This window comes from Anticarsia gemmatalis, chromosome 6, assembly GCF_050436995.1.
Source record: "Anticarsia gemmatalis isolate Benzon Research Colony breed Stoneville strain chromosome 6, ilAntGemm2 primary, whole genome shotgun sequence".
In the NCBI taxonomy this organism is placed as follows: Eukaryota; Metazoa; Arthropoda; class Insecta; order Lepidoptera; family Erebidae; genus Anticarsia; species Anticarsia gemmatalis.
This window is the reverse complement of record NC_134750.1, coordinates 4,570,028-4,597,866: the sequence shown is the minus strand read 5'-3', so window position 1 is coordinate 4,597,866 and position 27,839 is coordinate 4,570,028. Positions and strand designations below refer to the sequence as shown.

Genomic DNA, 27,839 nt, shown 5'->3' with positions numbered 1-27,839 from the left:
AGTCGATATCTTTTAATGAGGTCACATGTAGATCATGTAGTCATGTTGATGTTGTAGATCGCAAGTATACAGTTGAATTGCTTTATAAAATTTGATAAAGGTTTCAATAATAGAATTTGAATGATTTTATACAGCGCGTGTGTGTGCCTATCCCGTAAATGTGCTCTTATAGGAATAAATGTATTCATTCCTCAATATTCGCTAACTCTTGCTTTCAAGAAGTGTTTCAGCTCTAATTGAAACTTCGCTTAACTCGTTAGAGTTAATGGTCTTGATTTTAAGTGCGTAACTTACAAATTAATTCACGACTTTATTTTTTATTGCTAAGCAATACTCTTAACCCTTTTCTTTGTTCTTGTTTCTTTAGAAAGAAAAACCATTTACAGCGTAAAATAAAAAAAACAGTATTTTTTTGTAGAATTGTTTTTCAAGTCTGTCTTGTCTAAGTTATTTCTTGCTTACCTTGGATGAGATATAGCTCAAAAATTTATAAATTTGGTATTTACTTCGATACAATTATTCACCAGTGTATGATGTACATAAATAAGATATTTAAATAAGCAAATTCTCTAAAATCAAATTGATCTGCTCAAATAATTTATTTCACTTCACATAGCAAGAAAATTAGATTTTGTATAGTCTCTTATATTTTATAGTTGAAATTCGTTGAGCCGAGCGCGGCTACGTCTACGTATCGTAAAAAATATCTTAACACTGCTCATACCTCCGTATAATTGGGTAGCTCCACGTTACCCACCCAATTATAATAATGGCGAAGCGAACCACCCCACTACTACATATCGGATTATTACCTAAAACCTGAAAACGTATTTCTTCGAAGTGAAAACAGTTCACCTCAAACATATTAAGGTTTAACCCATATATTTAATTTATATTTAAAAACGAAACTGGAATCGGTACAATTTCAGCCATAACGCTCTTTTTAAACTGTTAGGAATGTCATATAAAATTAAACAATAATTTCCAAATTGATGGCGCACCGCAACAAATTTAATTTTAACTTCAACTTATAAATAAGTAATGAGACTAGGCTGTAGTGTCTGACCTTTGACAAATGAGCCGCATCCAAAATTCAACAAATTATATTCCTAATTTTTTGTCCTTCATCCGAGTTTTATTATCCCAATTTAAAATTTCCGAGTAAGAGCAAGACGAGTCGTTGTAATAAGCACATTAAGAGCACTTATTTAAATACTGCCAAGTGAATAAACAGTCAAGTGAATGAACCAACAAGAACAAAGCTTCAAAGACCTAAATTAGAAGGAGTGAACTGTATTTGATTTATGTACGTATTGTACGTGTAGTGTACTGTGTACTCGTATAGTGGGAGCTCGGTGCCACCCGAGCATAAGATCGGACAAAGGCTTTAGTTACAAAGCTTGGCTCCACAGAGCAAGGATAAAACGGACTTTCGTCGGAAATCGAAACAGAGAATTCATGTTACGTGTTTTACTACTTAACAACCGATTATAATAATTATTTATTCAACCTTTTAAACACATCATCTGTCATTCATCTTCAAATAGATATATATGAGAGCGAATGAAAATAAATAAGACATCTGTAAACCGTAAATCCATTCGCCTTTAAAATATTCAACACACCCTAATTCCATTTCGTTGAATATGTTTTCATTTCAATGATTCAGTGCGTTAATTAGATGATACTTATCTATTTTTAACTGAACTCTTTTCTAATATATGCGTTAACTGTAGGTTTAACTTGGACGTAAACATTGTTTCAATCGTGTGCTTGTTTTTAAAACGCTCGCACTAAAGTGGACGCGGGCGTGAAAATCGTTTAAGAGATGCATTAAAAAGTTTGAGCGGTAGAGATTCATATTGGGCGGGCGTCGAGTCCGGGAGAGGCTGCGGCGCGTCGGCCCGCCCAGTGGCAGCTCGACCGCCGCACGGAGCGCACGCCGCGTCGCGCACGCACACCATACAACCCGCCGGTACGCGACACAAACACACGCATGCATTACCCTACCGCCCTACACAGCCTTACAACACCCCCTCCGCCGCACCCCTGCGACACCATCGTCGCCCCCCCTCCCCCTGCCCCCCGCGCGCCACCACCGTGTCCCAGCCTCCGCGACCCTGCGCCCTGCCAGCCGCGGCCAGGTGGATACGTATTACACGCACATGCTCATCACCAATTACCATCACACTTCCATACTGTTATCATTAACGATGAATTCTCGCAATACGTATTCACCGTGGGTGCAATTTATTCCACTATTGTTTGCATGGATGTGTTTATACAATATTCCAACGTAGTACTTGTAGTATTTTCAAAGTATTTTACTGTCTCTTCTATTATTACAGACTGTTCTTGTTTACCTTTGATTTAATCGATTTATTGGAACACTTTTACGGTCTCGCTTTGCTCTTACTGGTCGGATATGTAAATCATGAAAAACGTTTCTCGTAAATGTAAATTAACGACGCACTAAAACGTTGATTTTACATCGGAACCCATTGAAACTTTGGCGGAACAGTATGTAGTCACATATCACGCGCGGTAATAGATCGAGTATCAAAGTAGCACCTCCCATAGCGAAACATACTAAAAAGTGTAATGATATATTATTTTACATTGAGAGCCGCGCCAACAGATCTGAAGATCCGAAACCCTACCTAATGCTAAAATCCCTCCCGACGATTGAATTGCTTCCTAAAATATTTATGAACACTTTGTTCTCTCATAATCCAAAATTAAACAGAATACGTCTTTAGACTTACGGATAATAAGTATTTTATCTCTGGGGAAACAGTCTCAGATATCGGGGTTAATCTGAAATCAACTCTTTGAAATTTCCGTCGATTTGTTTAATTTTCGTTTGAATTTCGTGAGCTACCAAAAATCTGTTAATGTTTCGGACGTTGAATTAATCAGGTAGGAATCTTTTTCATTTATTTTCTTCAGTGCCTTTGTGCCTAAAGTCGAAATCAAAGGAACGGTAGCAATTTTATGCTTACGGAGTTTTACCTCTTTGTAAAATAATTAGAACCTGAAAAAGTGCCCGTAAAAATTAACCTTTAAAAATACAATTTGACCTTTGAGAGGCTGTTACGATTTTATAAAGAAAGAAAAGTTTGTTTCATGATATAGATTTACTGAAACAGTGTAGCTAATTAACATGAAATCCTGAACTTTGCGAGCCCATTCAACGGAAAATTCTTTGATGTAACAACATCAGTAACGTAACTTATTGTGTTTATGAAAATAAGATTATAGCGGCGTTTAAAATCAGACTGATATTTAGCGTAAAGTTTTGCCTTCGAGCCATCAATGACATTTTAAGAGTAATATTAACATCAAAAATGTATGTAGACATAAAATTGCAAATCTTTGTTTGGTACTAAAAGCTTTCAAAATTTATTGATTAAGTGTAAATGCATCGAAGTTAGTAAATATATAATCGGTCCTATTAATAAAAGCGTTTATATGCTTGTAAGAGCTACCAATAAATAATCTGAATTTATCGTATAACTGACATTTTCGAAATTGAAATATGCTCCCATTAAATTCTAATTTTTTACAATACTTTTCACCGAACTTAAATACCTTCTTCTACAAAAGTTAAAAAGACGGTTATATTAATCATAAAGAGATACGAAAATCATATCTTGCAAAAAAATGATTTTTATAAGCAGTACAAATGTAATTCACTTTAAGCTTTCTAAGCCCAAAAAATAGAGTGAAATTGAAACACATTAACATAAGCGTAGTCCTAGCGGTATTTATCCACTATCAACAATTTACTCTCTTAAGCCAAAAGATAGTAAAACATAACTCTAATGAACATTACGTACTAGCCGTTTTCTAATTCAATCGACAACACCTCATAGGAATATTAATACCTCAAAACAAATAAATCAAATGACTTCTATTCCTCAGAGCTTTAGTAATTTAACTGGCAGACTTTCACTCGTAGCTACAATCTTAAATTGATAGTACTCTTTGATTTAGCGACAAATTTCAATTCCGATCCAGAATGATTAACATTATTCAACCCTCCCTCCTAAAAGACTCTTGTAAGATATACATTAGTGATATTTATTTCCATCAATATAACTCCTACTTGCCACGAATTTAAGTAAATTGAACAAGTCAAACATCAAACAATAAACGTAAACTCACTGTGAATAAAACTTAAATCGGTGTAAAGTGAAACAAACAGTAATCGGAGAATCATTGAACTTTAATCTTTTCAATCATCAATAACGGAATCATGAAGGAACAATTTAAATATTAAAATCTATCGAACCAGTGACAAAGAGAACAAATAACAATGAATCTTTTGTCTCCCCCTTGACGAATAAACTGCATTTCATCAGTGCGATATCGTTTCAGTACTTTATTGTGCCCGCGGAGGCTTTCCGGCTTCATTTTTGATCCTTTAAACGGATGCCTGAACTCTAATTAACCTTCCTTTAACCACTTTCCCTTCTTTTATTGCCGACAGGTTTATAATATTAATTAATTTTAAACTCACCATGTTGTTGTTAGCGTCTGAAAACAGATGAAACGGATTAATGATGAATATCTTACGGGGACTTCGCTTGAAACTTGGTACTAGGTATAAAACTTTAGCTATTCCCATTTCGTGTTATTGTTTTATAGATGTAATGATTTTTACTTTAATCAAAAAACTTTAATTACTCAGGTATTAGCTGGATAGTTATTAAAAAATTATCAATTGCAGAGCGCAGAGGGAGTGCAATACCACTATCTTACCATCGAAATAACTTCAGGCGCGACACCCTCTCACTAATCGTTACACCGTTTTTATCCCACACCAATTAACTTAATTGTTTTTCTACCAAAACCATTAATTACCTTCTTACGTTAATTACAATTAGGCGTAACGATTCCGACCAGCAACCCTTATAAATAGTAGTTGGTGTAAATTTAGTTCGCCTTGAAACACCAGCGCTAATTCCGTGATATAATTGTAATAAACATAAATAAATGCGTGCTATCTGGAATACGGGATAGACGTTAAACTTAGTACTGATTCAGAATATAGAAATATTTTTTACGTGACTGTGGTAAAGTTAATCAAACCGATAAACTCTCAAATGAGCATAATCATTAAAATTGGGCGAGGGACAAAGGTCTCGCATCTAATGAAAGAAGAGACTCTGAGCCATTAATGGGTTTATGTGGTTAAATGATGTCGCGGCCGCATAGGTCAAATGTGTGTTGTTCATTAATTAATATGCTACGTTCATTTATTCTATCGTAGATCTTTGTTACCCGTAACATAAAGCAAAAGAAATAAAACATAATATCACGAACACAAACTTTTTCAATCAGCAAATATATTATAGAAAATCGTTTGAATATATCATCCCCAAAATCAAATCACAAGAATGAAATAAAGCTGTCTGGTCGCATTTTCAAGCTTGTTACTAACTGAAGTCGTAAGACGCTCGTCCAAAAATCAAGTTGCGAACTGATTAAAGAATTGTGAGGTTCCGTCGACTGTTGAATCTTTATGAGATTGCGGAAGTGATTGCTGACTCTGTTATTTTCCTATTACGGTTCTTTCGTTTTTCTTGCGTTTTCAATTAGACATTCGGGAAAGGAATCGGAGAAAAGGGAATCGGGAAGGAAATACGAGTAATGACGTTGCGGAACAATTGCCCGTTTACTTTTTCTTTCCATTGCTGTTATTTTCACACAAACAGGCGTTTTATAGACCTTTCAATTGAGGGGCCGTCATTTTGATTAGAGTTCAGTGAATTATTTATTTGCCCTCATTTTTTAAAATATAATATTTCATCATATAGATGGAAACAAAAATATTTTATTGCCATCATAATCATGAATCACGGGATCAAACGAGAGCTGACGGGTCCCGGCGGTGGGCTGCATAATAAACACATCGACTGACAGATTATACACATAAAACTTCTCATTGCCAGGATTAGCAGAGCTCTTATGTAATTTATACTGCGTAATTTGGTATATAATTAAAACGTTTCGAGCTCGGTTATCTTTAGGGAAAACAAACGTTGGACGGGTTAACATACGACTTGTGAAGTAGTGAGCCGAAAATCAGGTTAAGCCTGGATTTACTCGTTGTCTTTACAAACAAGCTAGCTATTGTGCACGGCTAATTGGTTTTATAAACTTCGTTATTTCCTTTAGTTTACTATACCCAGACAGATAGTCTCTCATTTTGTTCGTCTTAATTCAAATAATCGCAATGTTAAAATGTTCAGTGAGTAAGGCCCTTTTAATATTTTAAAGCTAAATACTTAGTACATTTAACATGTTTTTGATTAAATGGCTGATTTTAGCATGAAGAATATCTATAATATTGTAAACCGTATAATGTAATAATCTAGTTAGATTTCTTGTTTAGAAATAATTCAATAACAAATTCGTGGCACTCTGGCGAACTAAGCAACGTATCCGATAATACAATTTGATATCAATTTACTTAACCAAATCCACTCCCCCAGTTCAATCGCTAAAGTTTCAACAACTTTGTCAATATTTATTTGTAATCGATTAACACAAACAGCGTTTAAATTACCTATAAGCGCGCTCGTCTAAAGCTCGTGCGGGTTCGGATTAAACGAGACCAAAAACTAAACGTTATTTTTACCTATACGTTCTGTTTGAAGCGCTCAAAGGTTTGACGCAAAAGTAACTTTGCTAAAATAAACTTTAGACGCGTTGCTTCGTGAAAGCGATTTTCAGCTTTATTTACACACGTTTCATTCGGACACGGTGCCTCGTAGATTTTAGGGGCGCGGCGTATTGACGCGCCAAGACGTGATTGTATTTTATATTTGCGTGAAGAATTTGTTTGCGATCAGAATTGAACGGTTGAATAATTCGATGTGGTCTCGCTGTAAATTGATTTGTCAAACAAACAATGCTTTTAATTGTTCGACTGTTAGTAAATGAAATTCTGGGAATGGCGAAAAACCAATTAGGCAGTTATTGTGTGGGAGGAAAATATGCGTCATATTGCAAATATTTTCTATAAAAACGCAATAACTTGATAAGAATAGAGATAAGTAATTACGATAAAGCGGGCATATGCTCGATGATTAAATCTTAATAATGCCGTCGACTTACTTCGAGGGTTAACAGCAAAATATAATCCATCGCTTATCTCTCGAACAGTTTCGTGTTATTCAAGCTCTGTGGCTGTGGCTTCGTTCTACTGTGATATAATTTCCTTTCCCACGAGATTCTCCCGAAATCCGTTTTTGATTGTTTCCGTCAACAAAACCGGCTGTATTTCAAATTTGAGCTGATACGTCCAGCCGTTTGGGCTCTGCGTTCATAGATTTAATCAATGGTCAGGAAAACCTTTGTTAATAGAATTCAGTAGGTAACAAAACATTAAAGGAATCTTTTAGAAATATCTGCCTTTATTTTGATACTCGAAGGATGGTTCTCTATTTTAAAACAGAGGAAAGGAAAATTTGTTGATGCCTTCAATACACCTGAGCCCTTAGTAGTGGAGTATGTAGCAGTCTTTCATCGCGAACGTATCGTAATTCGTGAGATAACAGCGTACAACAACGTTCGCTAATGCACCTGCTACCTCACAACTCTATTTATATCTCTCTACTAAACTTGAAGTATTATAAACAAATACGCATGATTTACGTCTTTTGTTTTTACTGAGCCACTACGAGTGGAATCTGTCGATCATATTGGTATACATCAATCGATGCGTGGTCGGTGGTTGAAAACTGTTAAAGTGTGTATGATTTGTATGAAGGGCATCCTGATGGAGCTTTGATTTATAACAATGTGTTAACTGTCATCGAGATGTTTTTGTGTTATTTGCGATTTTTGGCAACGTTGTAGGTACTAAGATTAACGAAATATTGATATAAGATCGGAATCCTTGTTCAAATGGGAAAATCTTCTCAAAAGTTTTTGTTTATAACCATTAATTGCTAGTTGTATTCTGAAAACTGTAAACTCTTAGATATAGAGCTTATTTTAACTCTGGGTGATATTTTTTTCTGAACTAATCACATAGACCAAAACAAAAAAGCGTGATATAAAAGATATATTATTAATCGTGCGGTAAACCGAACCCTAAAAAGTATTGATCATCTCTCAATAAATCTTCGCGTATCATAAAACTATGAAATGAACATAAACTAAGTGTTAAACTATTGCATGAGTATGCATCCCTCCCACGGATTTCTTCAAATAACTCCGGCGTGCTCAAAATATTTGATCGATCGAGTTCCCTCAAATGTTGCGGTCAGTGGTTGTCTAATAAAAACTCCTTTATAATTAGTACCTTGAAGCCAAACGGCTAAATATATCTCAGTGTACCTATCTGTGTTGATCTTGGAACGTATACAAATATTTTTCGAAAATTTTCGCGTGTGTAGTAAATAGTGAATGTGTAGCAGTGATTAAACAAATACACATGCAGAATCCGGTTCAAAGATTCAGTCATGCGTGTTTAAATCGACATAACAAATAGTTGAATACTACATTCGCTTCGAAAGCCTTTCGTCTCAAGAAGCAACCTAAAGTTATAACTTGCAGGTATAGTAAGTACTTACCTTTAGTTATTTCCTCTGAGTCTAAAGCTTTTTGTGCGGCTTCGGAATAGCGCAGAAAAATTGTGTCTCAAATGACGACTGCGTTTCTTTCTTTTTCGTTGAAGTATTTCGTTTATTCGCGTATATATTGAGTTGTTCAAGTACTGTTTTGGGAAAGTTTCTATCGGTTTAAAACGTACCGATATTCACCAGTGCATTTTAAAACAATGTGAAATTGTGACGTAAAATAACGTCAAACACGCCCTCTCCCTTTTGCTTTTTTGTATTCCATCAGATGCATGCAAAAATCCAATCCGTTATCTATGACGGAACATGATGGACAACCGAATATTTCGATAGATTTGAAATATAACACGGCAGGAAGTTTTAGAAATGCCCGGAACAAATTGATTGATATGAATTTGAAGCATGTGTAAAACTCAGACAATCTCTCACTGGATATAAATCAAACATATTATAAATCAACACGGACATCTCATTTGAAATCGATACGAAATATAAGTGCCAGATTGAAATTATGAATGCCATAAAACCGCGGAAGGAATATAAAAATAAATAAGCGATGAAACAGCTCGTAAATTAACCGACAGCTTATTCCGTTGTGGGTTTACTCTCGTAGTGGTTTTAATTTGTATTTCTCCAGTTATTCTTAGTCTACCTTAGAGTATACTTTTTGTAAAATGAAGCATTTTATGTTTTCTCATTGTTTCTTTACTGGTCGCATACTCCTGTAATTAAAAGGTGTCATATATAAACGTTTTAAATATTAAAATGAATAGCCAAATATGTTGCTAAGTCCAAGAATCGCGCGACCAATTATTTTATCGTTTTTATAAGGCACATGAAAGGTGTTTATGGAGAGTAAAAAATAAAAAAAACTCGTTTCACCCGACCCGGGAATCGAACCCGAGACCTCGAATTAACAGTCGTTCACGTCACGCTTAGCAGTGAAACGGACTGCTAAACGTGACAGTGCGAAAGACGGACAAAAACTATGTATATTAGGGAAAATAAATGAACTGAAACACGTCCAATTTAATAATAATTGCAGAATCCCTGTAATAAAATGTAAATAGCATTCAGTAACGAGTTTAATAAACTCAGTAGAGCAATCCTTAATAGCATAATCTAGGAACAGTTTAAGAGCTTCTCATCCCAGTGACTTGACGAAGGACACTTGCTAAATGACTTTGAACAACTTTAAATAGTTTAGGTACGAGTAGTTAGCTTAAACGACACTTTGACACGATGACTCGTAATCACTTCGACGTCTTTACTCAACGCTTTCTGAGATAACGATGCACATGAATTATTACTGTGATCTTTATGTATAAAATTACAAAATAATACCATTGTTCACCATTGATTATCAAGCGGCATTTCCAAAAACTATTTTCTTTTGTAAATTTAAATGTTAAACGGTTGATGGAACGGGTTGAAAAATAATCGCGCTACAGATGTTAACACTCATTATAATCAACTCAAATTAAAATCTACCATTAACTTGAAAAGAGATACAAATACCTAGAAGCTTAAAATTAGAATTTGCTAGATACTAACAACCACTTTTTTTAACAGTCAAATAATATAATGAAGTTAATACAATAGTTGAGGTCGTAGCACGTGTGGAGCAGCCAGTAACTTAATTCTCTATTAATATCGACTACCGACAACCGACCTGTCATCGAGAAATTTTGTATGAAAATCTGATCAGCGCCTCTGACGGGTGTCGTAGGAAACATTTTGGCAGTACATTCTAAATGTCAAATGTCGATAGCTAGCCGGTTGTCGGTAGTCGAAAGTGGTAGAGAATCGAGGTACAGTAGCTCAATTCTCATTGCTATCGACTACCGACAACCGAACTATCATCGAGAAATTTTGTATGAAAATCTGATCAGCGCCTCTGACGGGTGTCGTAGGAAATATTTTGGCAGTACATTCTAAATGTCAAAATGTCGATAGCTAGCTGGTTGTCGGTAGTCGATAGTGGTAGAGATTCGAGGTACAGTATTATTTAATCAGCGATTAGATCTTAAATTCCTGCTGAATTTCATAGCTAAAAATGTGCCTGTGTAATTTAAAAGCACGACACAGATAATAAATGTACGTCCAGCAACATTGTGTCGTCAACTAGTTTTTAAAATGATATATCATTGTGCGCGACGGTTAGTTAGTTTTAGACAGTACAGCGGCTGGGTTTAACAATGTTTCAACTACGGTCAACACGAAATACACGGGATAGAATTTTATACGACCGATGTCTGATACGGTATTAGTGTAGCTGTAAAACATCCATAGCCTCTATTTTAACCAGTTTTGTTTTTGTTGAATCGCATTCCTTTAGGTGCTTAATAGGTGGCATTGAAATCTATCTATACTAATATTATAAAGCTGAAGAGTTTGTTTGTTTGTTTGTTTGTTTGAACGCGCTAATCTCGGGAACTACTGATCCGATTTGAAAAATTCTTTCAGTGTTAGATAGCCCATTTATTGAGGAAGGCTATGGGCTATATATCATCACGCTACGACCATTAGGAGCGGAGTAGTAATGAAAAATGTTACATAAACGGTATATGACGCAAGCGAAGTTGCGCGGGTCAGCTAGTGTTACTATAAAATTGGAAATAGTTGATACTGCAGAATGATCAACAACTGCCTATCAACAAATTTTGGTACAAAAAATAATTATCGCCTCTGACAGGTGCCGTAGGAACTATTTTTTTTATTATTTTAAATGTCAAACTCTCGATACTCGAAAGTGTCGACTGTAGAAAATAACGCTAAATTAGGCGTTGTTAAACAGTATTTTTCAATCTATCCATTCAACAAACATCATCGAAATCGTGCTATAGTTCCATAGGTGTATTCATCTTCATTTTGTAACTATAAATAGCCAAATGCAGCTTGGAATATCACAAACGATTTACCAAAAACATAATTAAAACAGTATTTACGTGCTGTAAACAATTCGCAATGGTAGTAAACCTAGTATGAACAAACATCTGACAGTAAGTTTTACAACTGTGTATTTAGTTGCAGAGGTGCCCTTGTGCTTCTGATTTACTCGCTCATATTTTAGGCGATATTGCTCAATTTTCTCTGTATAGATGACCTAGTTAACAGGCTTTTGTGTGAATGTCATGTTAAATAATTTGTGAATTAACGAACGTTATATTAGGAAAGATTTTATAATTGAACTAGCTGACCCGCGCAACTTCGCTTGCGTCACATAAGAGAGATTTAATCAAAATTTTCCCCGTTTTTGTAACATTTTTTTACTGTTGCTCTGCTCATATTGGTCATAGCGTGATGATATATAGCCTATAGCCTTCCTAGATAAATGAGCTATCTAACACTGAAAGAATTTTTCAAATCGGACCAGTAGTTCCTGAGATTAGCGCGTTCAAACAAACAAACAATCAAACAAACAAACTCTTCAGGTTTATAATATTAGTACCTATAGATATATTATGTCAATTTATCAGCTAGATTTTAATGTCCAACATGTTTTTAAACATAAAATGACCATTTACAATTATCTTCTTTTTACTTGTGTTTCTACTTTCTCGCTATTTCGTACTTATGTATAATATAATAGAGACTGAACTTATTATAGCTGATTGCTAATTATCGACTAAATGTCATATTAATTAAGTGCAAAAAAAAACTTATATTTTGTCAGTTTTACTCAAATTACGTAATTAAATTAATTTGTTTGTCAAAAGAATTTTGAGAATAAACACAGCGTGTTACATTTACCGACCTCAGAGTAAATTCCTGAAAATATTTTAATGAGGTATCGCTTTCTTTACTGATTTCCCTTCGGTCCTTTAAAAATTAACAACCTTTAATTTACCATTTATAGAAGCAAATCAATATGAAGAAAACAAATTAAGCCATTTATTTTTAGTAAAATTAAGAATAAATAATAACACATAATAATATCACCTACTTCTAATTCAAATTATCCTTTATTTCATTAACTTTTTACTAGTTATCAAAAACGTTATAATAGATTTATTCTACCACCTTTTCGGCAAAGCTGGTGCTAATGAGAAGAAACAATATTGCTATGCTTGCTATTTTCTTAAAGTTATTTACATTTTGGCATAAAAGGTTAATTTCCCCAACAATTAATAACCATCAAACGCAGATAATCCGCAATTAATACGTCCAAACAATTCGTTCACTTATAAAAAGACTCGGAACAAATCATAACAATGTTTCCGGTCAAAATAAACACGCTACATTAAGTGAATCAATTAACTCCGTCCAGCGTCGACGGTGTACCTTTTACCTCTTTTTATATCGTCTCATTGTGAATATTTTTCTCGTTGAACACATCTGGGGCTTTATCTAAAGTTATGCAAGCTGAGACAATCTCTTTCTATATCATGTAATGTTCAATTTCATTGAAACCGGTAAACTGTACCTCGATTCTCTACCACTATCGACTACCGACAACCGACATGTCATCGAAAAATGTTGTATGTAAATCTGATCAGCGCCTCTGACGGGTGTCGTAGGAAATATTTTTATATTGGCAGAACCTTCTAAATGTCAAAATTTCGATACTCGATAGTACCGATTGTACAGAATCGCGCTACAGGACTTTGTTTATAGTGTCCAAGTGTGTGCACATTACACAGGTACACTCTTTATTCTTTCAATGTCATAGCCCCGTGGGAAGGCTTTACTTGCTCTTCGAGTCACGGAGGTCTACATCTCAACTTCATATCTCCAGGCAATCTGTGATAAATTCCTAACAGAAAAACTCGAAAACGACTTTGTGGCTTGACTGAGGATCCGAATTCGATCTCTGCGCGGCAGTCACATACACCACCAAATATGACACGGAGAACTATACATATCATATAGCGTTGTCTCTTTCTCGCGGTAGAACTTGCATCGCTTTAGAACGTCATATTACGTTCCCTGTGCGCAATTCTCGCCGTCATGATATTACCCTGACAAAGGATTAGATTCAAATTATCGGAAACTCCATCCAGTTTTCCACGAAATGCTCGAAATTCATTATTCGTTGGTTTTAATCAACCAAAACTTTTGTTTTCGTTGGTTGGCTATTTCGGTGTATTTCAATGAATGTTGATTTCCAGGTATTATAAGCCCTTTGCATTAACGATGATTTCACTCTAAAATATTTACGTACCACAAAAATATAATTTTAAAACGCTACAAAACAAAAGTAATATGTATGAAAAGACATTAAGAATTATAAATAAAAACATTTTTATCTAATAAAATAGAAACATTACTATATAAAACACTAAATTCGGCTAACACAATCATCATTACAAAAACGCTGACAGCACGAACAGTTAGTTTATTTTATTCGTAATTCATCGGTTTACTTTATTCAAAAAAGTTCGTAACTTGGTAAAACTTTGATAAACGACATCAAATGGCATCATCTGTCAAATCTGTCAACATCAATCGGCAAAGGAAATCCAGCGTTCAGCCGTCGCGCTGACATTCTCTAAGTAAACTCTCGCGAAGATTTCCACGATATTTTCCTGGCATTTCTTTATACTATTCCCAGTGTGCCCTTCTGTATCGACGTTAGCTAATAATAAACGCAACTGGGGCAAAGTGAACAAGGTGTCGGCCTTAACTCGCAAGAACTAATGGAGCAACTGAGCCACCCTGAGGAAAGCTGGGTTAATGTTACGCCGCTATTATCGCGAAAGCATGCACAATGTCCCTATATAAAATGTCGCTAACCTGTTTATGTTATGGCTTTGCGAAGTAAACTACAGTTGTTTGACAGTTTTGTGGGCTAGTTTTATGCCTAGCTTATTGGCTCTTTCGGTGGCCGCACATGTTCCATAGAGTGTCGACGTTGCAGTAAAAATACAGATGAGTAAAAGATGCTTTGTGTAACCAATATTATGTGAACGCGTTGCTTCAAAATATTTCCTCCTTATTCATTCGATATTCAAAATGATTTTACGCAAATAATGACCATAAAATCCATGATCAAATTTTAATGAATGCAGGATAAACCCAAAGAGCTTGGACAATATGTGACGATCGAATTACATTTTCGAAGCTTTAATTATAGTGACATTAACTACTCGCCTGTTAATAATTATAAGTATTGAATTTTACCGCAAAACCGCAGTCGTGTCAGTCAAATTATGATTTCAATATGATAAATAATAATTTATTTGTAAAGTTTTGTAAGGTAATATTTTTGCGCCAAATTATACAAAAGTCAAGTATAAATACACACCCTAAAAACTAAACGCAAAAGGTACACTATGTTACTATTTTATAGAAAAACGCCTGTCGTAAAAGGACGACATTAAATTGGCCCCGAGAAAAAACTACCGTAGTGCTAGTTACATAATAGTCGCTAATGATTCTCAGTAAACGCAGGTGTCTTGAATTCTTTTGAATAAGCGCAGAGACTGAACGTATCAGCTTGTTATCTCGTGCATTCGTAACATGCAAAGGAAGGAAACCAATTACCAGTCGCATTGCTGTCACAGCATTATCGTCATATTCCTCGACATTCTGCCTTGTTAGTAGGAAACTTACAAGCGGAATTTTTAATACAACTCCCGTTGGCTTTGCCGTTCCGTTGTGCTCCAATTTTCGCTGTACCCCTTTACGGAATTACGTACTAAATACACGTCTACATTTTGACAACTTGCTAGTAAATAAAAGCGCCGAATATTTAGAACTTCAAAGGGAACTAGAAATGTGAACTTCAGATTTATGGCAGTGTTTTTAATGTTGGCAATCTCGCTTGTGATGAAGTATTCGAAATAGTCGAATACAAACGTATAGCAAACCACGATGAAGAACTTAAGAAGTCATGCTCTTTTGTAAAATAAAATTCAACAATAGGTATATCAATTTGATCTCTTGTGGTTTCATCGCTATTAAACGTGACACTGTTTTGTCGAACTCATAAAACACATAAAAGAAAGAAATTGTAGTAGGTGTGAGGGCTGAGCCGGCTTTTACCTTTGCCATAAAATTGCCACGCTCGAATCCTCTGTGTGGGACCACGTTTTATTACTTAAAGCACTTAATTTTATGTCACTTTCCCTTCAGCTTTGGTGTAAAAATTACTTTTCTCCGGCCGAGATAAATGATGTTACACATTCATTATTTATTGTCGAACCATTAAGAGCTTCTATGAAGAGTAATTAGTCGTGTACAAAGTTTGGACAAATAGAATTTCTGATGATGACAACATCATGGCGCTTATTAGAGGCTCTGTTTTTATGAGCACGTTGAACTGGGTCTATTTCTTTAAGTGAGAATGATGACCTAGGCCTTAGGTCACGGTGTGAACTTTTGACTTTCATTTACCACATATACATACATTGACGTAAAATAACTACGTACCTATGTGTTACTTACATTTATGAACGCAATATTTTCGCTGTTGATCTAGTCTGTAGGACTCTTTTTCATAAGTATACCTTGCTTTATAGGTTCTACTTATCATTCACCAAGAATGTCTCCATTAAACCGAGTAGCGTGTTATAAAACAGTTGTTATTATCATTATTCAGTGCCCACAACATCAGAACTTATTGACAATAAACCATGTAGACGAGCTCCATAACTATTAACTATTTTATTAGTTTAGTTACCAACATAATATAAAATAACACATCACTATTTACACGTATAAGTAAAGTTTCGTTATTCACTCGTTTTGCTGTTTAATGAGTAATACTTACAGTCCAAATTACAATACATTCGTATATTTGAGGTTGAAGTGTTTTCTGATATACGTTCAATGTATAAACAATGCCTCAAGCATAAAGTAGTTCATATTAAACAGCTATAGTGAAGTTTTAAAGACGTACTTATATGAGGCAATGATGGCAACTTTCAAAGTCGTAAAGCTAAGGAGATAAGTGAAAGCCGGTGCACTGCTTACTCGGGCGGGACATTTAATGGTGTAATTAAACTACGTCTTACAAGACAGTGGCACTCTCTAGAGTGATATTTAACCTCTCCGCCATCACCTTTCTATTCATTAAAATCCTCTTACTTATTCACCCTTTGTTGTCTTTATATCAACCCAAATTTCTATACGTCAGTAGCTCGATTCTTTACTACTATCAGCTACCTACCACCGACTAACTATCGAGTTTGCACAAAATTCTGATCAGCTCCTCTATCGGGCTCCGTAAGAACTATTTTGGCAGTACGTTTTAAATGTCAAACTTTCGATACTCGACAGTACCGACTGTCGAGAATTGCGCTACAGGTTATTGGACGAGAACCATTCCTACTAATCGTATATTTAGGTCATTTGCACAGTGTATACTTTCTAGTTTACAAAAGATACTAACACGCACAAATGTATTTTTGCTTCACTATTTCTATGTCGGAATAAAATATTTAATGTTCAATGTTCCACTTCAACCTCATTTCTCAGCAATGAGGTTATAAACCCCATGTAATAAATTTATACGGAAATGGGTTAAATTTCTCTCGTTGCCATTCATCTAGGGAGAAAATATTCTCACATTTTCAATTAAATATATTACTCCGGCTTGTCACCCAATAACAATGTTAGCGGGAAAGTCACTTTTAGGACCAAAATATAACAAAACATCAAAACAACTGCATATAAACAAACAAAACAATAAATCTCCACATGAATGTTCATGTTGCTCATTCCAGTTTTTATTATATTTATTTTCCAAGCCAAACATCAAAATACGTCGCGTTTGCCCTGTTTAGTCTCAAGAAGAAATAACACCAACGCCAATGTATTTATTTAAATTACTTTCTCTCCGAAAACAAATTTAGTTCGGGCGCTATACTACTTTCCTACTCATTGAATCACAAATAAAACATTTAATATTAAAGGCTTAGCCGTTCCACGAACTAATAAACAGTTCTAAAAGAACATAACCTTGATTCTTTCAAGACAGATATGGTTCGTTAGAACTTTACGACTTCAATCGGGTTACCAGAGTAAAGTTTCATGTTGGAGGCAATACCTAATCTATTTCCAATAGGCTTTCATGATCCATAACAGAACAGACGGAAGGAACTGATATTAACGCCCGAAGAAACTGACGAAAACTTTCGAGAGGGCCCTATTCCGAGAAAACGATGGAACTTTCGTAGCAATTTCTCTGAATTTTATTATCGAAGGCTCACAATTCACACACGGAACCACATACAGACACCCTCGTAAGTATTTGTCAAACGGTTACTTTGCACACAAAACGTTGGCTCTCGCGAGAGAGTCAGTGACGTTTTTGTTGACGGAATACGAATGAATAAATGGAGCCAGAATTAGGTCACAGTCGTTCTGTTAATCAGTGTAAAAGCGCATTAGGATTAGTGCACCTATTTGTTAGTTCTCACGGCTATTCAGAGTGCAGAGTTGCCGCTTACTGAACATAAACTTATATTTTACATTCGACACGAAATAGCTTCTAAAAGTACCCTTGTAAAATTAAAATTGAATAAGCTATATTCGTACTTTTATTACTATTTGAGGGGATTCATTTCGTTACAATTTAAATCCGTTTGTTTTTCTTATTTCAACTGAAAAAAATACTTTTAATAAAAAAATACGAGCTCACAAATTTCAAATAGCAACAACTTTATTATTTCGTAAGACAGGAGTGTCACGCGAGTGACTTGATCCGGACAGTTATTTCCTTGCTGCAGTTGCAATGAGATTGTACCCCGGGCGGGTGGTCGGAGCCGGGCTCGCGCGGAGCTCGGGGTCGTGGGGGGGGGCTCGGAGGGGGGGTGACGGAAGCGGGTCAGTGCCAAAGCAGCCTTGGCCTGCCGGGGCCGCTACCAGACCTGTTGATACTGAATCAAATGATCACAACCACCGATTAGATAATGTTATTGGCCCGTTTTGTTTCTGTGCGTGATCTGTGATTTCAGCCTTTGTTGAACTGATAACGATTATGTGGGTGTAATTGATAAGTGTATTTAAACAGCTTTTATTGTGTTGTATCGAAACGGTTTGGTAATTTGGGTATGGTTTATCTTTATCGTTTAATTTATGAACTTATGAGTTTATAATCACATCGTAAAATTGGAATATATGTGTGCCTTACCAACTTGGGGTTTTATAACTGGATGTTAACATTTTGCGAATATGAATATTGCAATTTTGATAGCGTGTGTTGTAAATTAATTTATCGTACTTAACAGGCGCGTTAATTGAATCGGAACTTTGAATTCAGCTATAGGTAATTATTTATCGGAAATGTGTATTTATATTATATACCGTTTGGCTTATAAAATATGCCGCGTTATTATTATTATTAATAAATTATTCTGGTTAAATGATTTCGCGAATTCGATGAATTCGTGTTTTAAATATGACTATTAATTGTTCGTGGAAATTATTTCCGTTTACTGTTGAAACAGCTAACAAAACGCCAAACCGTAACATTTACATTTAGCAAAAGAATTTAAAAGGTAAATAGCAAACGAGAATGTTCCACTTCACAACTTCCCCGGGTATCCAAGTATTGTTGATGTAGAGAGAGCTGTAAGCCTTCACGTGAACAAAGCCTTTTCTTTAAACAACATTGTGAACATTTTCTTAAATTACATTTTTCATTTAATTCGCCCTGCGGCCTTGGTGAGCAGTAAAGCCTCCATCACTTTAGCTAAGGGGGTGACTAAAGGGTTCTAGGGGGATGAAACAGCAGCCCGCTAATTGTGTTATATTGTGTTTTGTAAGAACGTTATAAAGTAATCACCTTTAATGGTATTATTTTGTCGTGTAAAGGTGGCTTCAAACGGTTTGACACACAATTATAATCAACAGGGAATACGTAAATGACTTAGCAACTGGTTCTATGAAGCGTTTATTTTTTTAATTGACTGTTTATCTGAGGGACGATCAAAACCACTTGCTACTTTTTTGAGTTGATATCTACAGTTTTTATATGGAAAAACGATCAGCATTTGTAGATACGATTAAACTTTTTTGAAGTTGATTTAAATGGCTAGACTTAAAGGCAACACGATCGAAAGTTCGCCATCGCGCTGTTGTTATCTAGATAATGATTCAAAAAAACACATTTATTGACATGAAAGGTTACAGATCATTTCAAATATACATAAATATTTGAATGCTTTATTCTCAATCACGCCAAAACGACTTCACGATTTTTTATGAAATTTTGTGCACAATTTCTTCAGTTTTAGTCATGTGCGTCTACTTTAGTTCTTTTTCCACTAGAAATCTTTTTACTACGCGGAATAAGTAGCGAGCAAAATCTAGTTCGTAAGAATTTAGAAACCTCCCTATCCAAATCGTGATGATTTTGTACACAGAGTTAACAAAAGTTCTTTAGGACAGTTTCGTAATAAAATAAATACTTATATTTAAGTTTCACATAAAACCAGTATAAAACTGAAATACAGAAAATCTTCAAAGCGACAGTTAGCAACAGCTATGTGCTGTAAAAGTTTATTTGACGTGAAAGCGCCTAAACGTTGTGTAGGAAGTTTACCGATGCTCTCGAATGGAATAACGTGTGTATAACTAAATGTTTTTGTACAAAGGGCTCAGTACATATGTGAAGTTAACGTAGGGTTTTTTTGCTTTTTTCTTTAGGTAAGTACAAACTGAGGTAAATGCGAAATTTTATAAAATTATATTATAATATAATATCTTAGTATCCCCGACTGGTCTGTAAAACAAGTTAAAATTTTTAACGTTGATATAAATATGTCGCACGGATGGAGTTATGTTTAGCACCAATAAAAATACTTTTTGAATACTGAAATCACCCGATTTAGACATTTTGGAGTTTAATAAAGTAAATTTTATTTTAGACATGGTTCAACTAGTTTCTGCAAGACGTATTATGGTATGAGTGAATTAGACCTTAGTCCATTGCAATATATTATTATGTAATACATCGTGTTGTATTTAAACGTGTAGATCTAAAAACACGAGAAGCGCTCGTGAAGTGCACTCAATCATGAGTGTCGGTAATGGATTTCAAGGGTGCTTATTATTTTCAATACACCTATTTTTAAAAGATAGAACATAAATATTATTTTTTTATTAAATTGGACAATTGAACCGTGATAATTGACTTAACGAAATGAAAAAGTTTAACTTAACGAAATTTTAGTTTATACTAGCTAACCCGCGCAGCTCTGCACACGGTTTCTTGTTTTTTATTTAATACCGCGAATTTTCAAATTTATTCACCTTTGACACCTTTTCTGGACTTTCACAAATAATTCAAGACCAAAATTAGCCAAATCGGTCCAGCCGTTCACGAGTTTTAGCGAGACTAACAAGCAATAATTCATGTTTATATATTACTAGCTGACCCGCGCAGCTTTGCTCACGCTTTCTTGTTTTGATTTAATTCCGTGCGATTTCGCTTTTATTCACCTTTTACACCTTTTCTGGACTTTCACAAATAATTCAAGACCAAAATTTGCCAAATCGGTCCAGCCGTTCACGAGTTTTAGCGAGACTAACAAACAGCAATTCATGTTTACATATTACTAGCTGACCCGCGCAACTTCGCTTGCGTCACGTAAGAGAGAATGGGTCATAATTTTCCCCGTCACATTTTTCGTTACTACTCCGCTCCTTAGAGTCGTAGCGTGATGATATATAGCCTATAGCCTTCCTCGATAAATGGGCTATCTAAAAGTGAAAGAATTTTTCAAATCGGATCAGTAGTTCCTGAGATTAGCGCGTTCAAACAAACAAACAAACAAACTCTTCAGCTTTATAATATTATAGTATAGATTATAAACATTAATCAACACAATAGAAAACAAACTCGGTAATTTTAATTTACTAGCAGAATGGCCCGACTTCGTCCGGGTATAGTAAAATTTTACCCCGTCGATTCCATACCCGTGGGAATTTCGATCCCATTGATCCCACATAAACCTTGTCCCGACAGTTACAAACATATTATATTTAAAGAAGAATTGACCAATTTGGTTTAATTGTTCAAAAGTTATGCGAGGACATACATTTTAGTGATTCATTTTTATTTATATAGATTGTTTGCAACAGTATATCTCAAAATCTTTCCAAAAAAAATAAACTCAATATTTGTTTTAAAAGATATAAATTTATAAAGCCAGTGTTATCTATATAGGTATGGTAAAATATACTTTATAAACAAACGTATATAATATATTAAGTCCACTTTCATTTAGTTTGATTGACGCGTCACAGTCCAAATTCATAAAAACAGTGGCACTACATTTACAAATTACTTCCACGACTTATCAAATATCGTTATGAAGCGTTGCCCTAAATTTATGTTGACTTTGTTTTCAATCCGTTAAAGTAATCAACTCTATGATTAATGACCAATGTTTGTTCTATAAATTATGCTTCAATTGCATTACCTATAGACGATTACTAGGATTATTATAATGATAGAATCGATTTTGAACGTAACATAAACGCATTATATCAGTAGTCAGTAGCGCGATTCTCTACACGGTACTGTCGAGTATCGAAAGTTTGACATTTAAAATGTACTGCCCAAATAGTTCCTACGACGCCTGCTAGTGGCACTGATCAGATTTTTATATAAAACTAGCTGACCCGCGCAACTTCGCTTGCGTCCAATAAGAGAGAATAGGTGAAATTTTTCCCCGTTTTTGTAACATTAATTACTGGTACTCTGCTACTTTTGGTCGTAGCGTGATGATATATAGCCTATGTCCTTTCACGGGTATCAAAATATCTCCATACCAAATTTCATGCAAATTGGTTCAGTAGTTTAGGCGTGATTGAGTAGCATACAGACAGACAGACAGAGTTACTTTCGCATTTATAATATTAGTATGGATTTAGCGATAGCGGGCCGATTGTCTATACTCGATAGTGTTAGAGAATTCAGCTTCACATCGATATATCGATAAAACACTCGTTTTAGAAGAAAATTTGAGTTTTGTACATTTCCTTGTACAGAACCGTGTTTTAGTACTTTGATAATCTTCAAGTGTTATTAGTTTCTCCGTACTCCCATGTGTATTGTGCATATTCAGAAGTAGTAAGAGACTGCGTAATCGACCAATTCATGTAATGTTCAAAACTTATCCGTCACATAACAAGGGTTAGTTTCCAATCTCGTATTACTATAATTACCTCATAAGAAAGGAAATTATATTTTCTTCCAAATATGTAAGTAAGTACCCTCATTTTATTTGATGAGGGATTAGCAGATTCCAGACCTCCCTTGTCGGTATTTAAGCAATATTTGTAGTCAGTGAGCCGTATGTAGCCGCCCTTAGTTCTAGGGCATGTGAAGAAAAGCCTCTATCAATCTCTGTTATATATTACTCTCCGGAGTATGTCGCCTTTTGTCGTCATTTCACGAAGCTTGCCGAGATCGTTTGTAAGTTATCGGATATATTTGCATGACCTATGGAAATATACTTGATGTTGAAATATATCTGTCGCGCTACCGGTAGTGCTAAAGAAATTGGTGTTCTTTAGATGTTTGGTGTAGCTTGTAGTTCAAAATTGTTGGAGCTGTAAGGAATCCCAGGAAACGTGTGATAGTGTTAAAGAAGGAGTGAGCCCTCTAGGAAGGAGGTACTTAATAGATCGGAGAAGCTTTTAAGTTTCGACTATATGTCTTGCTGCTCTAAACACAATACTTTTATAAACTTAGGTTTAATGTATACAATTTCGGTGATTATTCTGTGTTACCCAGCGATAACATCTACTTAACAAAACCCCCAATTCATTGAGAACCCCATTTATCTAATGATCCGACCAAATTGAACATTGAAACAAAACCAATAGAAATGTTCTCGTCAGATATAAAATTGAATGAAAATACAAATCAGTGAAATAATTTAACTTTCTGACATCAATTACCGCTCTAATAGAAACGAAGCTCGGTCGCTTAACTAAATTATGTTAAATCTTAAACGTTTAATCTATATAAAATAAGACAAATAATGCCTTCTAGCTTTAATTAATATTTAATTAAATATGGCTGTAATCTTTTACAGACATGAACAAAAGTAATTTGGAGTTAATAAAGTCTGTGCTTTTAGTAAATGCTTCGAATGTTTAATTATGAGATTCCACGTTTGTGTCTCTATTGAGCGTGAGCTAGATTTTTGGATGAAATGTGTGACTTTGTTTGTAAGTGGTACTATACATACACAACATCTAAAGCAACAATCTCGCTGTGGATATTCCTTTTCATTATTAGGTTTGCGTTGTATGGAAATCAATATGAAAGTTCTTGAACATCAGTAACATACAAGAGTTAATTAACAATCATTGTTATGTTATTTAATACGCTTTTAAATCATATGAAAACTATACCTTCATTTAATCACCTCTGAACTATCTTTAATGCTATTATTTACCATCAAACAAAAACATGCAACGTTTAATTAATATAAGCTTCACCAAGGTAGCGAGGCGCCTTGTTTACTGACCCATCCAATCAGACGTCATCAACAACAGGATATTACCCAATACTTCCATCTCACTAACAAACACTACTAAAACAAAATAGAAATAAACCTTTTAATTTAATTAACATCTACACCTTTTCCCAGAAGGACTGCGTTTGTTCGGTTGAAACGTGTGCGCAAGCTGACCTAGATTTTCTCTCAAAAACAACTCAACATTTCGAGTAAAATAATTAATGTTTTTGATACCCGACTTTTGCATGGGTGTTAAACTTACAGCGCACATCTAAAGTACTTAACGTGAATGAAAATAGAAGTTTATTGGATAATTAATATTGGAGAATAGCGGGATCCAACACAGAATAGAAAATAGTGATCTTTCTAGCTAATTTATTAACATAAAAGTGATCAATAGCGATTCAATATCAAACTTCACTGAGCTGAGCAATCTCTCGTGTATCGCATGTTCGAGATTGTAAGTGATTTTGCATTTGTAATGCAGCAATGATGCGGCGCGGTTCAATGGCGATTCCCGGCGGGGGCGAGCCGCTGATCGTAGTGGAGGAGAGTGGGGCTGAGGACACGGACTCGTCCCCTCGGTCCTCGGCGCCGGCCCGCGGCCTCTCCTTCGACACCGAGTCGCCGCCAGACCCCTACCATCTGTCGCCATGGCGCGATACTCGCAAACACTCGCTGCCTACCCCGTCTTGCACCACTGGACCCACAGCCAGTCAGGTCTGTATACCTTCAAAATACCTTTTGAAGCATTCGTTTAATTTTATTGTCAACAACTTGTAATACTTCAACTGGTTCTATTTGTTAAAGTGTTATTTGCAGAGTATTTCCACAAATTGATTCCACCTTTCTTCACAACAGTCAGTAGATTAACAACATTCTTTAAATAACTGATAAATTAAGTAAGGAGTCGACATTGAAATAATCCGAAGAACTCTCAATTAATTCTGTTCATGGTAATTTCTTGGTAAAACAATTAAGCGATTTCCCTTAAGTTGGGCAAATTAAACTGAACTTTGTGAAACTTTAGGATTAATATTTATGTATGGTAATAGGTTCGACGCCTGTCCGAGAGGGGCGAGAGTGCGGCGCGGGAGGCTCGCGAGGCTGCATTCTTGGCTACTCTGAGCCAGGCCCCGCCACAACCTGGCGGCCGTAGGTAAGGAAACGGATAAAATTCTAATATAGGACGTGCTCTTTTCAAATTAGTATGCATCATACCTATATATATATATGGACATCACATTAATCGGCAATATTTCTTCGATGTGGAGTTAGAAGCGATTTACCTCTATAATAAGTTTAAGCGTTTAAAATTCGGTATAATATATATTGATCAATACGGAGTCCTAACAAAATAAGATATGTGCGATGAAATTGCCAAGAATTTTTTGATTATGTAGGACGGGTCTCTTATAAAAACGTTATTTGTCGTAATATTTACAAAAGATATTTGGTTGCAGACATTCCGTAGTAACAATATCCCGAGTGCCTCAGGCACTGTTCGGTCGTGGACGTCGCGAGTCCATCGCTGCGTTCCCCGCGCTCGCTCGTCGTAGAGATTCTGGCTCCGGTAAGAAATGTGAGTTTATTACTAATTATTTATATGTTTATATATTTTTATTATTATATTATTTCGGTTAGGACGGTTCATTAATATTTTTCCTATTTTTCTATGATTTGACCAATTATTTTTATTTATAATATATGTACATTCTTCATTCCAACTGACTTGTAAATATGTATTACGTGGCAATTATTTAGGTTAAAATCATCATCATGTTACAGCAAGTCACTAAAGGAGCGTTTGTCATCTTCCAGTTTCGTTCGCAGGTCCACCAGCCACAGACACGCTAGGCAGCACTCACAACCTACAGCTGGACATAATGGACGACATTGTACAGGCGCGCAAGGTGCGCATGCGTCTGTGGAACACTTCCAACGAACGAGTGTGCGAAGTTCAACCGCTTGACGAACGCTCGCCGATGAGTGGTTCGGTCCGGTACACGAACCGTGGACGTCGACACTCCGACTTCGTAGGCTCACCATTACCACCCATACCGGCTCGTCGACGAGCCTCGGAAATGCCACCGCCGCCACCGATACCACCTCGTGCGGGCGCCGGAGTCGTTTGCACCGACACAGATCTCCATCTCATGCTCAACGCACTCACATCTTCCGCTACCGAAATAGACCGCTGTGGCAAGCCCGAGCGGACCCGCCGTCTCGCTGACATGAGGTCGAGCAGTTTCGATGCTTCCACGCTTCGAGATAAACCCACAGACTCCGGCACCACCTGGTTCGCCCGTAGACACCAAACTCTAGCCACAAAGAAAAAAGAAGAGCAACCAAAGAAGAGCAAAGTGACATTTGCCCCGGATTCCAAACCGGCTCCCGGTGACGTGGCCGCCGTAGTGTGGGACAAACCATCAGGCTCTGTCGTCGATGCTAGCGCACTCGGTAGTGCCATAGAAGTATTTCTTAGGAAGAGTTCAGCTGTGGACCCAGGTGCCTCTACGTCGGGCACGGCCACTCTGAAAGAATTGCCACCCAAAAGCAATGAGGTGCGAATGAAGCCACGAGACATTCCAGGAGGTGCCCGGCCTTCGCCGTCGCCGCGAGCCGACGGGGAGCGCTGGTACACCAATCGACCAGAGGAGGAGGAAGCGACGGAGGGCTGCGATGCCAGCCTCTGCACGTCGTTAAAAGACCTTTTCGTGTAGACACCACCGGTGTATTTAAAACTCTTGTAAATTATTACCTTTAGTTGTCGAGTAAAGATTCGTTTCTAAAATGGAGAGTGAGAGGAGCGTGGTGGTTCGCGAGCGACGCGTGCCTCCGCGCTTCTAATTGTACTTTATGAATCTTCTATGTGATAGACTACGCGCCGGCGCCGGTCGTCCCGAGTCGACTCACGACCGACGCCTGATTCGCGTAAATTATTTTTAGAGTAAATTCTATTTTCATTGTAAATTTTTTGATATTAGCGATCAGAATATTGACTTATTGTTAGATAGAGAATTATATTCGTAATCACCGGGCGCGCGTTTTCCACGCCGAGTGCGGCGCTCTCCCACCGCGCGCCCGTCCCTACCCGTCTCGTTCAACAATCTGTGTCTTGTAATCCAGTGTTACCATTAAAACAATTAAAACTTTATCATATAGCAGACATTAACATGGAGACGTCGGGAGAAACGTACGCTTAATAGACGAAGGCGACTTTCTGTCGTCTTTAATCAATAAAAGTTTTTATCGATGTTATATTGCATTTTCATTGTACACAATACCCATGAACAATTTTGATAATATGCTTCAATTTCAGAAACTTTTGTTTGCTTGTTTGGGAAGAATAATTTGAGAAATAATTTAAAATTCCCTGGGTCTTCCCTATTACGCGAAGTGAAAAAGTTTAACATCATCAAGAAGCAATAACTATAAAATCAAGCGGCAAACGCTGGCGCATACTTGTAAACAAAGAAGCCGGATAAAGTTATAAGTGACATCGGGACCAATTTGGCCAAGTTTACGTGACAACTTTTTCAATTACTCGGATAGGTGAGCGGCCGCCGGCCACGTCGGGCGTTTAACTTAAATCAACGTAAGACATAGTAAATGTCCTCATAACTTTGCCAACTGCGAAACAATAATTCTCGTTCGTATTTGTCCTTGCAAGTTTATGATGAATAGACAGACGATATATTAGGTAAGTCGCGTGGGTACTGTACGTGAAACTATCTGAGTCGTTCTAGCTTTGTTTAGAACGCCTGAAAGCATTATACCGCAAACTTTTGCCGTTTATTATTGAAGATATTTCGCGGTA

General features: G+C 36.2%; 1 protein-coding gene across 4 annotated transcripts; it reads left to right on the top strand.

The window, feature by feature from the left end:
• The first annotated feature begins 1,873 nt into the window (after positions 1-1,873).
• Positions 1,874-27,272, top strand: LOC142973551 (uncharacterized). 4 transcript variants are annotated; one of them, XM_076115375.1, is made up of 5 exons: positions 1,874-1,975; positions 24,507-24,739; positions 25,075-25,178; positions 25,483-25,592; positions 25,853-27,272. In XM_076115375.1, the coding sequence occupies exons 2-5, from the start codon at positions 24,509-24,511 to the stop codon at positions 26,740-26,742; spliced, it is 1,335 nt and encodes a 444-aa protein (XP_075971490.1). In that variant the 5' UTR covers positions 1,874-1,975; positions 24,507-24,508; the 3' UTR covers positions 26,743-27,272. The 4 variants fall into 4 exon arrangements, with proteins under 4 accessions (XP_075971490.1, XP_075971489.1, XP_075971488.1 ...); XM_076115374.1 differs by having other exon boundaries at positions 25,483-25,601; XM_076115373.1 differs by lacking the exon at positions 1,874-1,975 and adding an exon at positions 18,401-18,521 and having other exon boundaries at positions 25,483-25,601; positions 25,841-27,272.
• The last annotated feature ends 567 nt before the right edge of the window (positions 27,273-27,839 follow it).

Bases quoted from the DNA above. Each gene is read 5' to 3' on its own strand.
- LOC142973551 (XM_076115373.1), top strand. From the start codon at position 24,509: ATGATGCGGCGCGGTTCAATGGCGATTCCCGGCGGGGGCGAGCCGCTG. The intron at 24,740-25,074 runs GTCTGTATACCT...GTATGGTAATAG, and splicing joins CTGGACCCACAGCCAGTCAG to GTTCGACGCCTGTCCGAGAG. The intron at 25,179-25,482 runs GTAAGGAAACGG...ATTTGGTTGCAG, and splicing joins CCACAACCTGGCGGCCGTAG to ACATTCCGTAGTAACAATAT.